The 14,780-nt window shown below is 45.5% G+C and overlaps 1 protein-coding gene across 10 annotated transcripts in view; it reads right to left on the bottom strand.

Annotated features, from left to right (window-relative positions):
* PDE1C (phosphodiesterase 1C) overlaps positions 1 to 14,780 on the bottom strand; it is a 593,630-nt gene that overhangs the window by 363,593 nt on the left and 215,257 nt on the right. The window contains exons 1-2 of one of the 10 annotated variants that reach the window (XM_016957238.4): positions 1,807 to 1,918; positions 1,100 to 1,202 (exon numbers count right to left, since the gene is read on the bottom strand). The exons of 7 other annotated variants lie outside the window; for them this stretch is intronic. In XM_016957238.4, coding sequence (XP_016812727.2) covers positions 1,100 to 1,200 — 101 coding nt within the window. In that variant the 5' untranslated portion in view covers positions 1,201 to 1,202; positions 1,807 to 1,918. Of the gene's footprint in view, positions 1 to 1,099; positions 1,438 to 1,806; positions 1,919 to 14,780 lie in introns of those variants that run through there. 2 more of the 10 variants (XM_016957240.4, XM_003318245.7) reach the window with 2 other exon arrangements.

Here is a 14,780-nt window from a genome sequence, read left to right on the forward strand (position 1 = left end):
CTTAATGCTTCTCCTTAGAAACTTTGAATATCAAGCTAACTTAGATCAACACATTTTTTATTTGTCTTTTGTTTGTGTGTGTGCTTTCAAAAACAATAACAGCAGCAAAACAAACAAACTGGCAGGAAGCTGGTTTTCCCATCAGTGCCCTTGTTAGAAACAGAATGTCTAGAGAATATGCTTGGAGAAAAACCATATTTTTAAACCACACTAGATATCTGATGCCAAATGTCTGATGAAAGTAGTATCTAGTAGTCATGGAAGGTGTCTTTGGGACCTGCCCAGTGACTGAGGAGCAAGCTGTGAATATACAGCTATCCCTCAAGCTCCTGACTGGAGTGACCAGCAGTTCATTGATGATGAAATATTTTTACAGAAAATACCATGTATTTTCAGGTCACCTCTCCTCAGTACCCAAAAACAGACAGAACCCAATGAAGTGAATGAAATTCAGAGATCTCCATCCATCAGGGCAACTAGAATTCTGGCCACTCTATTTCACTGTTCAAATATTGCAAGAAAACTCCAATATCGTTTCTGCCCCCCACTTTCTCCACAAGAGCCTTTCCTTCTAGTAAACATTTCTCCACCAAAAAGAACCCCAGGAAATATCAGAAGTTCGACTGGGCTAAGGAGAGGGAAAAAAGAAATGTAGCAGCCAGAATGCATGTTGAATTTTAACTGTTGGTAAGTTCTTGGACCACCTGCCCAAGTGTATGCAAGCAGTTTGCAGAGAAAAATTCTTCCTTCAATTAAAAGTCCCTGTCTGGGTCTCAAACTTTTCTCCCTGGGCAAAAAGGATCAGAAACACCTCATTGAGTATTGGGCCACCGTAACTGACTCATCAAAGGACATCTCTCCTTCCCCCCAAAAAAGCATGACTTGGAACAGCAAGGCATTCTAAGACAGAAAGACAACCCTCTCTGTGTTGGAAGAAAAGTAGCAGTGACTGTAATTAACAGAGCAGCAGTTGTGGAACTTCTAGGGTTGTATTTAAAGGCCCATGCAGGAACGGGGTGAGCAGTCGTGACTGCGGCTGTGTGGTAAAATAAGGATGGGAGCGGGAAATGGGGCAGGAGAAGTAAATAGGTATACTTACAGCCCGCGGAGCCGAAGCCAGATTTTCTCGATCTGTTCCGGTTGCAGGTATTTCAGAGAGTTGCTCTCAAATTCTTCAATCTCCTTGGTTGGCGACTCCATAGCTGCAGGTAGGTGACCACTGGCGGTGAAGCTGAGATAGTTTGGGCTGTCCCCTCCCCGTCTCCTCGCCCAGCTCGCGATGCCCAGCCAGGCGCGGCGCGCGTTTGCCGGGCACTTTCTCGGCGCGCTCCCCCTTCTGCGCCCCCAGACTCCGACTTAGAGCGGACTCCGATCGCGGGAAACCACGGCCCCAGGTGCGCCCCGGAGGCAGCTGCGGGAACCAGCCATGGTCCCGGGCTAATGCCCAGGGATAAGCACAGGGATAGGGATAGAGATAGGGATTGGGATTGGGCTCCAGCTCCAAGAGAAAGCACCTCGGGTCTATTCGTATGCTCCCCCTACTCCCAAACAAAGCCACAGAAGCGATCAGCGCGCAGCTAAAGGGTTTGGAGGTGAAAAGGAGGGCTGGGTGGGGAGGAGAGAAAGTGAGGAGGAGGAGGAAGAAAGTGAGAAGGGAGAGAAAAGCGGCGGCTGAGCCAAGCGGGAGCCGGCGCTGGCGGTGGGGCCTGACCCGGACGCCGCGCACCCAGCTCCGCCCCGCGCCCGGCGCCCCGCTCACTCCCTGGCCGCGCCTGCCTTCGCGCCCTTCTGTTTTCTCTCACTTACCAGCAGCTCTGCTGACAAGCGAGAAAACTGACAAGTGAGAAAAGTCGTCTGTCAGCGCCCGGGCTGGCGTCTGGGCTGTCACCGCGGGCGCGGAGGGAGGGGCGCGCGGGCACCGCCGTCTGCCGGGCACACGCTGGGCTCCGACCCCGGCCGGGCACACTCACCCCCGCAGGGCAGCCGCGGCCACCACCGACCTGCGGAGCTGCGTAGGCTTCCGGAACCCTCACCTCAACAAGAGCTCGGCTCCGCGCGCAAGTAGGAGGGAAGGGAAATCCTTATCCTCCCGGGGCCAGGGCACGCAGAAGCCGCGAGGCTTCGCGGAGGTTCAGCCTGGAGGTCCCCCACAGCCTCACTCTCGCACCCGCCACAGAACCGGGTTCATTTTGAAATATTGAAGCGACTGATGGGGACGAAGGGAACCACACACCACACTCAAAAACTCTTGATGTTTTCTTGCTAAAGGGGCTCTCTCGCTCGCGCTCTCTCTCCCTCTCATTCCCTCCCTCCCTCCCTCTCCCCCCCCACCCCCACCTCTCTCTCTTGTGCGGAAGAAAAGGAGAAAATATACCAATAGTGAGGAGGTAAGTTTCTTCAGATCAATATCACACGCTACTCAAGAGGGTCCCTCCTGGGTGCTGGCTGGGCGGCTGTGGATGGTGACAAAGTTTCAGCTCCACAAAGCTGCAACTCACTGTCAGGGTTCCCCTAGTTCATGAACAATGTCAATAAGGTAGAATGCTCTGGAAGAACGGGACCAGGTATGAAGTTGGGAGTCAGGGAGGGAGGACAGATGAAGAGAGGAACCAAAGACTGGGGGAATCCATGCCCAAGATGATTGCAAGCGACATCACAGAAGGGTCCGTCAAACTTCCTTCTAGGTGAAGCCACCACCAGAGGCTATTTCAAACCTGGCTCTCAAGGTTCCTGAGATTCAGGGTGGGGCATGCCCTATACAGTATTTTTCCTCAATGACAGGTAATACTTCTTTCCATCACACTCTCAGAATTATTTTCCTATCCATTAGATGATTACCTGCTTCCCAAAAGCATGATAAACTTAGAAGTGAGGACTAGTTTCTCTTCACTGCTCAAGTAAAGTTCCATTCACCTGACCTTAACAAAGGAATAAAATGGTCTCTAAATCATAAATGCTCACCCACTTCGTAATTGGCATTCATTTTCCAGAAGTTAGAGGTGAGAGTGATGAGGATGCTTGGCTGGCCCCATGCATTCTAGCAGAGAAGGTGGTACCTCAAGGTAAGACAAAAGACCTGTTTGATGAAAAACGACTTACCTACTCACCTGCCAGGTAAATCTGAAGTCGCCCCATTAAAGGCAGCCTTTTAAGGTTTATGGAGGCGCATATATTTTCACTGAGTTAAGGTATTATTACTAGGCAATGGTAACATTAAGCAATATTTTAACATGGAGTTCATCTATCTGAATAAAACCAATTACCCTTCCAGTGTCACCCAGCAGAGAAACAGTGCCCTGGGGAAACAGAATGTCACAAGAGGAAATTTTTATAGTGACGTGTTTTGAGAATGGAAGACAGCAGCATGGTCCCCAAATGGGGTATTTCCATTAGTGTGTGCACCTTGGGCAGGCTGCTGGCACAATGTGGAAGTACAATAATGATAATAACAGCAAACAAGTATCAGGAACTTTCCATAGCCCAAGCATTGTTCTAAGTGTTCTACTCTCATGTAATACTCGAGACTATTCTATGAGGTAGATACTATTATTATCATTCCCATTTTACAGTAAGAAAACTGAAGCACCAGGAGGCTTCCTAGACCAACTAGAGAGAAAACTGAACTAGAAAAGACCAGAGTTTGAGTTATGGCTAATTACCTTATCCTATACAAATACATCCCCCTCACAGAGTCCCATTTTCCACATCTATAAAATGATACATTTAGGCAAAAATATTTTTATGTTGTTTTCAGCTTTATGATTCATTGAGGTCATCTGGAGAGACTTGGAAAAAGAAATTGCTGAAAAGAGAGACTAATGATGCTGAATTCACATTTTAACTATGTCATAGTTTCTCTAAGTACTGGCCTAGGATGAAAATATACAAAGGAATATTAAGCATGATACTTACCTTTCACTCCATACCACATCTATGACTTTTTCCTACTCTTAGTGGAATTTTGATTGTCAGAGAAAAGCAAATTTTGGAAGAAAAAGGAAAGAAATCGACTTTTGCTGCAATTAAGCAAATCAGAGAGAAAAGACCAAAAACATTTTTTTTTAAGTTTTTGAAGCTAGATTTTGTTTCATTTGAGAAAATTTCTTACAAAATTAATGTGTATTAGAAAGTCAGAAAAATATAACTTTGCTTTATCTACAGCCATAATAGTCTTTAGAGCAGGAAGGAGCCCAAAAGACAACACAGTTTGGAGGTTTTCAAATTTTTGAAGCAACAGAATATTTTATTTTAAATAATATAAGGAACTCAAATGCATAACTCAGCTTTAAAAAATAAAGATAGAGTGGCTCCAGTTGAATGGGGAAGGGAAGTAGTTAGTTCTCAGGTACAGAGTCCACCTCTGCCTCCTCTTTACCCCAGCTCTTAGTGCCCAATGCTCCCACTTTACAGATGAGAAAACTGAGGCCAAAATACCACAAAACAACTAAGGATTCCTTGCTCCTAAACCACATTAGAAAACAACTTTGTCTTCTCTCTGCCAACAAAATACTACTATTTTTAGATGCACCATGTTACTACGTCACTCAGATTGTGTTCTCTCTTCATCTATCACAGCCAAAGTATGCTCGATAGTTGCAGCAACACCACAAGCCACAATTTCTACTAGCATTCTGCTCAGAGGCAAGCAAAAAGAAACAGATGCAAATAGACCTGGAAACAAAAGGTCTAAGAAAACACAAAGCCACTCACAACTTTGCTTTACAGTTTAATTTCCTTTGTTTCTTCCTAACCCAGATTTTTCAGTAAAACTGTTTAGGAAACATTACATGGTCAAACATCACTAAATGCATATAGACATACATACATATATATATATATGCACAGGCACATATACATTCATGTATGCATGCATACATACATATAACCAACAATTTAAAGTACTCCTGCAAATTCACACAGAGTAACTAAGTCTATGGACTAGCCAACCTCTGCACTGTCAGAATTAAGTATCACAAAAGATTAGGAAGAAAGTGAGCTACCTGTCCCAGAGTTCAAGGGGAAGCTAGATGTTAATCTGATAAAGGAATAGGAATCAGGCTTTGAAGGCATGAGAATGACCCCCCTGGTCTCTTTCATTGCTAAGATTTCATGGTTCATTTATAATCACAATAACCACATCTACCACCCTACCAGTTTTTGAGAACTATCATGTGCCAAGCACCATGGCAGGCACATCACAGGTTGGTCCATTTCATCCCCAACAAAATACTTTAGCATAGTTTAATTATGCTCATTTACAAGTAAAGACAGAAAGGGCTCCCAATGGTCAGATAACTTCTGCAAAGACATACAGCTAATACATGGCACAGCAGGTTCCAAACCCAGACCAAAAGGCAAAGCTCATGTTCTTTTGCCTTTGCTATACCACCTCCCTACAGACACGCAAAAACTCTAGTAAAGAGGTATATAATAGAGAAGGTACGGAAAGGAGCAGGAGCATGGATGAGGGGGTCATTCATGCTGTGGGGAAATTAGGAAGGCTTCATAGTGAAGGTGACATTTGAACTGGATCTTGAAAGTAGGTGGAGTAGAAATTGTTTGCATGAAAGGTGGGTGGAGGCAGGTGATTCCAGAGAGAGGGCACTGCATGGAAAGAGGCACAGAAACATGGTAAGGGGTAGGGTGTCCTGCAATCCACAAACAGTTTTGTGTGGTGTGTCTGTGAATGTGACAAGGAACAGAAAGAGAAAATGCTGGAATGATCAGCCATTCTCTTGTTGTCATGGAAGAAGCTTGGGCTCTCTCCTATAGATGTCAGGGAGCCATGGGCACATCTAAACAGTGAGAGGCATGGCCACATGTGGAGGGTACCTACTGCCCTGAATATGCCAAGGGCATTGTGCACAGAGGTCAGCTCTCCAGGAAGCTGCCATAGGAGCATGCAACAACTATGGCGCAAATGATAACCAGGGCTGCAGAAGAGAAATCCAGTGACCAACTGCAAACAAGCTCCTCCGCTTACAAACAAGGAAGAGTAGAAAAAGGAAAATAGGCAAATCAGAAAAAGCAAAGCTTTTTTTTCTTTCAGCTATGAGATGATGACTACTTGCTTTGACCTCCATGAAGCCAGCCTATGCCCTTGATCCATTTTTCACGACTTGGCAGTGGCATCATGAAGAGAGTCTGTTGAGGGGGAAATTCTGGAGACACATTTAGGACATCAGAAGTAGCACCGCCAGGCACAGCAGCCCCTCCTCCCCGCCCACACCAGATGTGAGGCGGCCCCCATAATGTTCTGTCAACAGAGGCTGTTCTCTCTCACTGGCTTCCTTTGTGGGGAAAGGGGCCTCTTTGGCGACACTGTTACCCTGCTTCTCCCTCTGACGTCTTTTCTGTTTGATTTTATAATTTGGGGCAGACTCTGTCTCAGGAACCACCTTCCCTAGAAAAAAGAGGTGAAAGAAAAGGCAGAGGACTGGCTAAGCCCAGAGGTACCCCCACTCTAGCCCCCCTCTGAAATGGGGCTCTGAATAGCCAGAATCTCAACTACATTACCAAGTAGTGGCCCAGAGAAGTGAGAAGACAAAGAGATAGAAGAGATAGGGCAGCTCAGGGGCAGCCCGATGTAGTCTGCATGTGACCCACAGTTTCTGTGCCTCTCTCTGCCAGGATCCTTCAGTTGCTCCCACAAGAGAAGCTTACATAATCCTTCCGATAGAGGTGGCACAGGCAAAGGAAAGGACTTGGAGTGGTACTGCCTCACCACGCCACCTAGGATAAGACCCTTCTCTTGTTTGGCCATGGTTGGGTTGGGCTCAGGGACCTCTGGATCCCTTTCCAATTCTCACATACCCTAATGTTCCATCAACAGAGGCATGGTTAGTCTGGCCTGGGCTAACCAAGCTTTTCACGGACCCAAAAAAGCTGCAGGAAAACCTGAGTCTGCCCCCCCAGGCCAGATTTGACTATAATAGACATAACCTAGATTGTCCAACCAGAACCATGGACCCCATACCTATGGATAGAGTGATTGGTCCAGGGGGTGATATGTGACTGAAACAGATCTGGTCCTTATGGGAGATTTGATGTGGCCACTAGGAAAGGGATGGTCTATTTCTCTTTTCTTTGAGAAACAAGCCATATGGCTTGAAGTTATCTTAGCCATGGGGTTATCTTTTCACCATGTGGAAAGAATATACCATAAAAATGACATCAGGGCTGGGTGCAGTGGCTCATGCCTGTAATCCCAGCACTCTGAGAGGCCGACGTGGCCGGATCACCTGAGGTCAGGAGTTCAAGACCAGCCTGGCCAAGATGGCAAAACCCCGTCTCTACGAAAAAAATATAAAAATTAGCTGGGCATGGTGGCACACGCCTGTAATCCCAGCTGCTCAGAAGGCTGAGGCACAAGAATCGCTTGAACCTGGGAGGCGGAGGTTGCAGTGAGCTGAGATCACACCACTGCACTCCAGCCTGGGCGACAGAGTGAGACTCCATCTCAAAAAAAAAAAAAAGAAAAAAGAAAAAAAAATGACATCAACACAGAAAAAGCTGAGAGAAGAACTAGAGAGACAAAGAAAAACAATGTGAAAGGGTCCATTGAGCCCCCTGATCCTGCTATGCCTGAAGCCAGAATGCCCATTGACTTTTATGTTATATGAACAAAATAAATGTACCGCACCAATTTTTTTTAACTTAAACTAGTTTGAGTCAGAGTTATGTTACTGACAACTAAAAGAATGCCAACTAATAATACAATTATTCCTTACGGGAATGTTGTAAGGAGAAAAAAAAAAAAAAACAGGGCCGGGCACAGTGGCTCACGCCTGTAATCCCAGTACTTTTGGAGGCCGAGGCAGGCAGATTGCCTGAGGTCAAGAGTTCAAGGCAAGCCTGGCTAACATGGTGGTGTAACCCAATCTCTACTAAAAACACAAAAAGTAGCCAGGCGTGGTGGCACATTCCTGTAGTCCCAGCTACTCGGGAAGCTGAGGCAGGAGAATCACTTGAACCTGGAAGGCAGAAGTTGCAGTGAGCCGAGATCGTGCCACTGCACTCCAGCCTGGGCAGCAGAACAAGATTCTATCTTAAAAAACAAACAAACAAACAAAAAATCACGTATGGCCAGTGCCTTGTACATTGGAGGTTCTCATAAAATAGTAGTTCTTCTTCCATCTCATCCATCTGGCAGGACACAAAGGGACAGAAACTGAAACACTATAAAGGGATCTAGGGGTGGGCAGAGCACCCAAGGTAAATAGAAAAAGCCTGTATTATCTTGATAAATAGATATACCGATAATTTTCTTTCAGTTACATTTTGATAATGACCTATCAAATCATTGCTATATTACATACATTAATCCCTCAGAACAAACCTGAAGTGAATGAAAACACTTTATTTATTTTTTTAATTTATTTTATTTATTTATTTTTTTTGAGACAGAGTTTCGCTCTTGTTGCCCAGGCTGGAGTGCAGTGGTGTGATCTCGGCTCACTGCAACCTCTCCCTCCCAGGTTCAAGCAATTCTCTGCCTCAGCCTCCTGAGTAGCTGGGATTACAGGCACCCACCACCACACCCGGCTAATTTTTGTATTTTTAGTAGAGACGGGGTTTCACCATCTTGGCCAGGCTGGTCTTTAACTCCTGACTTCAGGATCCACCTGCCTCGGCCTCCCAAAATGCTGGGATTACAGGCACACTTTATTATTATTATTACCTCCAGTTTAGAAATGAGGTGGTGAAGGTCCAAGAAGTCTACCGGCTTCCCTCTGGCTGGTCTGCTCTCCTCCAGCTAGTGGCAGGGCAGCAAGACAGTGCAGGCCTCCTGACTTCTGGCTCCGTGGCCATTCTGCCTCTCAGAATACACTGCCAACCCAGCATAATTAACTTGGCTGTACTAATGAAATTGAAATTTTTGTTCACGTAAAACTGCTGATGCTACAAGTCAGCCAAATTCTGACCCAAAGGTACATAAATCAGTGGGTTGTTCTTCCTATCACTGTAAAGCAAATTTGAATATGGAAAAACCTCAGAGCTGAAAGGGATCTTTATCCAAGCTCCTAATTCTTCAGATAAGGAACGAGCAGCTCAATCACATGCAGTCACCACACAAGTTGGCAGCAGAGCTTGGACCAGAAGCGATGTCCCTGAACTCCCAGCCCAGTGCTCCACTGTCTCTAAACTTTCTGTGGGATCAAGAATGGCTCCCACTTCCAACTGAGGACTGGTCCAATGGTTTGCTCAGTTAAGAAAAGATGCCCACTAAAAAGCATAGGCTGTTGGTAAATGCTTCTCGAAGAAAGGGGGTCTCTTGGGGAATTGGTAGAAGTAGAGAAGAAAGGCTCCAGGAAAGTGGAAAGGTCCACAGCAGCCTAGATAATAACAGAGAACCTGATGTGATGGGTGTAAGAGGGTCAAGAAAGGGACACTGGGCAACGGCTATACATGCAGACTGAAGGGGCCTGGACTACCATATTAAAGTTTAGGCTGGCCAGGCATGGTAGCTCACACCTATAACCCTGGCACTTTGGGAGGCCAAGGCAGGAGGATCTCATGAGGCTAGGAGTTGGAGATCAGCCTGGGCAACATGGGAAGACCCTGTCTCTACAAAAAATTTTAAAAAATTAGCCAGGTGTGGTGGTGCACACCTGTGGCCCTGGCTACTAGGGAGGCTAAGCTGGGAGGATTGCTTGAGCCCAGGGGTCAAGGCTGCAATGAGCCATGATCACAGGATTACACTCCAGCCTTAGCAACAGAGCAAGACTCACTCTCTCAAAAAAAAAAAAAATGCTAAGGCTTTATACTCTTGCCAATAGGGAAGCATTAAAATCTGTTGAGCAGGTGTGTAGGAGATGCAAAGTGGAAGTTTGATTTGCAAAGAAAGATTTAAAAACAGGATTTTCGAAGGTTGTTTTTGAAAGGCCACCAAAGGTGAAGATTTACAGATTCTTTTCTCTGTATCTGGACGGAAATGATCTCACAAAACAAATAAATGCTGGAACCTTTTAAATTCATTCATTCATTCAACAAACATTGGCTGAGTGCCTACTATGTGCTGCACACTCTGTGATACTAGGTATGCAATGGTCAATTAAAATACTCCAGTTTTGCACCATGGATCTTTAATCTAATTGGGAAAACAGATACTAAACAGATTATAAAACAACAGATACATCACTGTAAAGGTAAAGGGTGCTGAAAAGAAAAACAGGGTGCAGTGCAGAGAACAAAAGGAATATGATTTATTTATAAATAGGGTGGCATTTCAGCTATATTGCTGTGTAACAAACTATCCTCAAAATTCAGTGGCTTTTTAAAACAACCAATTTTTCTCTCTCATGATCCTGTGGGTTGGCCAGGTAGTTCTTCTGTTGGTCTTGTTTGGGGTCTGCCATGCAGCTGTAGCCAGATGGCAACCCGGGCTAGAATATCCAATATGGTTTCACTCACATGTCTGGTGCTTTGGCAGGGACAGCTGGAAGGCTGAGACCTCTCTCTTTCTCCACACGGTTTCTCCTCGTGGTCTCAGCATGTAGCTAAATTAGGCTCCTGTACATGGCAGCTAGATTGCAAGTGCAAGTGTGCCAAGAGTGGGGAGGCAGAAGCGGCCAGTCCTCTTTCGGGCTAAGCCTAGGACTGGCACATCACTTCTGCTACACTGGGTTGGTTAAAGCAATCACAGAGCTAGCCCTGATTCAACAGAAGAAATAAACCCCACCTCTTGATGCAGGGTGTGGGGAGGGAGTGATACAGATATTTGCAGCCATCTTTAATACACCCAAGTGGTCACGGATGGCCTCCACAAGCAGGTGACATTTGATCTAAGACCTGAAGGAAAAGGAGACAGCCAGTTAACAGGCAAGAGTAGGAGGAAAATATTTCTGACAAGAGGGAACAACATGTGCAAAGATTATTAAGCAGGGAGAAGCTTGAGGAGTTGAAGGGCTTATAAGGAGCTAAGTTGTGGCAGGAGCAATGTGGCCAGGGATGAGTGGCCTGTGATGAGGTCAGGAGGCAGGCGGGTGGGGACAACAGAAAAATATTGGGTACAGATTTAGGGACCCATTCAACTGTAGTCTTCTAGAGGGCACAGATCACAAAAGTCTTGTTCACCACTGTCCCCTGTACCCCTGACCTTCCCTCCAACCCCCTATGCCTAACATACCAATTGACCAATGACCAATTGGGCTTCTCAGACAAGTACTGTGGAATTTATTTCATTTATGGCACAAGGTTAGTGATTCCTAGCACATACATTATACTCAAAGAGCAAACCTCAGACATGGACACAAACTTGAGTGTTCTACTAGACCTGAAGATGTGGAGCTACTCAGGGAAAGGCAAAAAGCACGGACCAGAGTTACCTTTCAGTGCATAAAGGGTTAATTTTCAATTATCTGATTAGCTGCACCTTTCAGCTATCTGGCAGAGAATTACTGTTCCTTGCACCCTCCAGGTAAGTGAAATGTTACTTTTCATGTGACTCAGCACACAAGGGGAATGAGGGATATTAACTACTCCTGACACTGTTTTCAAAATTGTCCTTGGGGACATCTAAATGGTCCATGCTGGTCCCTGTGATTCTCAGAAGTGAAAGGATTTTAATACTCAGGAGAATAAAAGAATATAAAAGAATAACATATCTATGAATGCCTTCCACCCACATGCTTTTAACAGATTCTTGCTAATAAAAAAGACCCTGAAGGCACTGTGACTCGGCCCATAATCCTTCACTCGTAGACTGACAGACCCATCAGAAGTTGACACGTGCATATATTTCTACTCCTGAGATATAAACTGGCTTCTATGAGCAGGGAGTGGGACTTGATTTATGGAGAGGCATGGAAACGTAGGGACACAATTTAAAAGTAATTAACATGGAAAGCCAATCTTAGCAAAAGACTCTCAAACTGCTTATGTGCTGCCAATACCGCCAGGGAAACAGGTGGACTCTCACACGTAGAGCTATGTGGCTTCCCTGCTGCCTTAGCTAAATGTAAATGAAGAAATGAAAATTGTTCTCCTCAATGGGATTTAGGAAGCACTTGGGAATTTTAATGAAAGCATTGAAAGGAAAGAGTGCTGAGTCCTTGAAAACAGCTCCCATCAAGTCAATTAAGACCCTGTTAGAAACCATTCTGCCTTCACTATGGGCAGAGCCAACAGAGACTTCTGAATCAATGAGTCTCTTTTTAAGAAATATTTCATTTAATACTTTCCCTCCCCTACCTAGGCATAAAGAGCATTTGTGAAAATCAGTCCCATTCTCACCCATTCATATAACATAGCAGAAGTACCCACTGCATTCTGCCCTGAAATCAGACTTATTTTCCATGGAGTTTCCTACTGATAATTGGATATTTCCTATACTCCTATTCTACACAGAATTCAATCTATCAGAATCTAATCACTCTGCCAGATCAATGCTCAGCAATTCCTAAGGATGCTGCTACTACCTGGGACTTTTGACCACTTTTTCTATTCATTTATTGCCAGATTCATCATCTCAAACAATGTGGTGGAATTAGTTGGTAAGAGAGGAAATTTTAATGCATGACCTTTTCAAACCCCTCTGCCTTCCATAGTGAAATCTAACTTGGTTAAGGATTTATTGATAGAGGGCTGGTCATTGACTGCTGGTGACCTCAGGAGATTTATTTAATAACCATGGCTTTTAGAAGCAACATTCATATCAAAATGAAAATGTGGGGAAAAATTCAGAAGACGGCCAAATAGGAACAGCTCTGGTCTACAGCTCCCAGCGTGAGCGACGCAGAAGACAGGTGATTTCTGCATTTCCATCTGAGGTACCGGGTTCATCTCACTAGGGAGTGCCAGACAGTGGGCGCAGGACAGTGGGTGCAGCGCACCATGTGCGAGCCAAAGCAGGGCGAGGCATTGCCTCACTCCAGAAGTGCAAGGGGTCATGGACTTCCCTTTCCTAGTCAAAGAAAAGGGGTGACAGACGGCACCTGGAAAATCGGGTGACTCCCACCCTAATACTGCGCTTTTCTGACGGGCTTAGAAAACGGTGCACCAGGAGATTATATCCCGCACATGGCTCGGAGGGTCCTACGCCCCCGGAGTCTCACTGATTGCTAGCACAGCAGTCTGAGATCAAACTGCAAGGAGGCAGCGAGGCTGGGGGAGGGGTGCCCACCATTGCCCAGGCTTGCTTAGGTAAACAAAGCAGCCGGGAAGCTCGAACTAGGTGGAGCCCACCACAGCTCAAGGAGGCCTGCCTGCCTCTGTAGGCTCCACCTCTGGGGGCAGGGCAGAGACAAACAAAAAGACAGCAGTAAACTCTGCAGACTTAAATGTCCCTGTCTGACAGCTTTGAAGAGAGCAGTGGTTCTCCCAGCATGCAGCTGGAGATCTGAGAACGGGCAGACTGCCTCCTCAAGTGGGTCCCTGACCCCTGACCCCTAAGCAGCCTAACTGGGAGGCACCCCCCAGTAGGGGCAGACTGACACCTCACACGACTGGGTACTCCTCTGAGACAAAACTTTCAGAGGAACCATCGGACAGCAGCATTCGCGGTTCACCAATATCCGCTGTTCTGCAGCCACCGCTGCTGATACCCAGGCAAACAGCGTCTGAAGTGGACCTCTAGCAAACTCCAGCAGACCTGCAGCTGAGGGTCCTGTCTGTTAGAAGGAAAATTAACAAACAGAAAGGACATCCACACCAAAAACCCATCTGTACATCACCATCATCAAAGACCAAAAGTAGATAAAACCACAAAGATGGGGAAAAAACAGAGCAGAAAAACTGGAAACTCTCAAAAGCAGAGCGTCTCTCCTCCTCCAAAGGAACGCAGTTCCTCACCAGCAATGGAACAAAGCTGGACGGAGAATGACTGTGACGAGTTGAGAGAAGAAGGCTTCAGACGATCAAACTACTCTGAGCTACAGGAGGAAATTCAAACCAAAGGCAAAGATGTTAAAAACTTTGAAAAAAATTTAGACAAATGTATAACTAGAATAACCAATACAGAGAAGTGCTTAAAGGAGCTGATGGAGCTGAAAGCCAAGGCTCGAGAACTACGTGAAGAATGCAGAAGCCTCAGGAGCCAATGCGATCAACTAGAAGAAAGGGTATCAGTGATGGAAGATGAAATGAATGAAATGAAGTGAGAAGGGAAGTTTAGAGAAAAAAGAATAAAAAGAAATGAACAAAGCCTCCAAGAAATATGGGACTATGTGAAAAGATCAAATCTACGTCTGATTGGTGTACCTGAAAGTGACAGGGAGAATGGAACCAAGTTGGAAAACACTCTGCAGGATATTATCCAGGAGAACTTCCCCAATCTAGCAAGGCAGGCCAACATTCAGATTCAGGAAATACAGAGAATGCCACAAAGATACTCCTCGAGAAGAGCAACTCCAAGACACATAATTGTCAGATTCACCAAAGCTGAAATGAAGCGAAAAATGTTAAGGGCAGCCAGAGAGAAAGGTCGGATTACCCACAAAGGGAAGCCCATCAGACTAATAGCAGATCTCTCTGCACAAACTCTACAAGCCAGAAGAGAGTGGGGGCCAATATTCAACATTCTTAAAGAAAAGAATTTTCAACCCAGAATTTCATATCCAGCCAAACTAAGCTTCATAAGTGAAGGAGAAATAAAATACTTTACAGACAAGCAAATGCTGAGAGATTTGGTCACCACCAGGCCTGCCCTAAAAGAGCTCCTGAAGGAAGCACTAAACATGGAAAGGAAAAACCGGTACCAGCTGCTGCAAAATCATGCCAAAATGTAAAGACCATCAAGGCTAGGAAGAAACTGCATCAACTAACGAGCAAAATAACCAGCT

The sequence above is a fragment of the Pan troglodytes genome, chromosome 6 (genome assembly GCF_028858775.2).
Source record: "Pan troglodytes isolate AG18354 chromosome 6, NHGRI_mPanTro3-v2.0_pri, whole genome shotgun sequence".
Lineage (NCBI taxonomy): Eukaryota > Metazoa > Chordata > Mammalia > Primates > Hominidae > Pan > Pan troglodytes.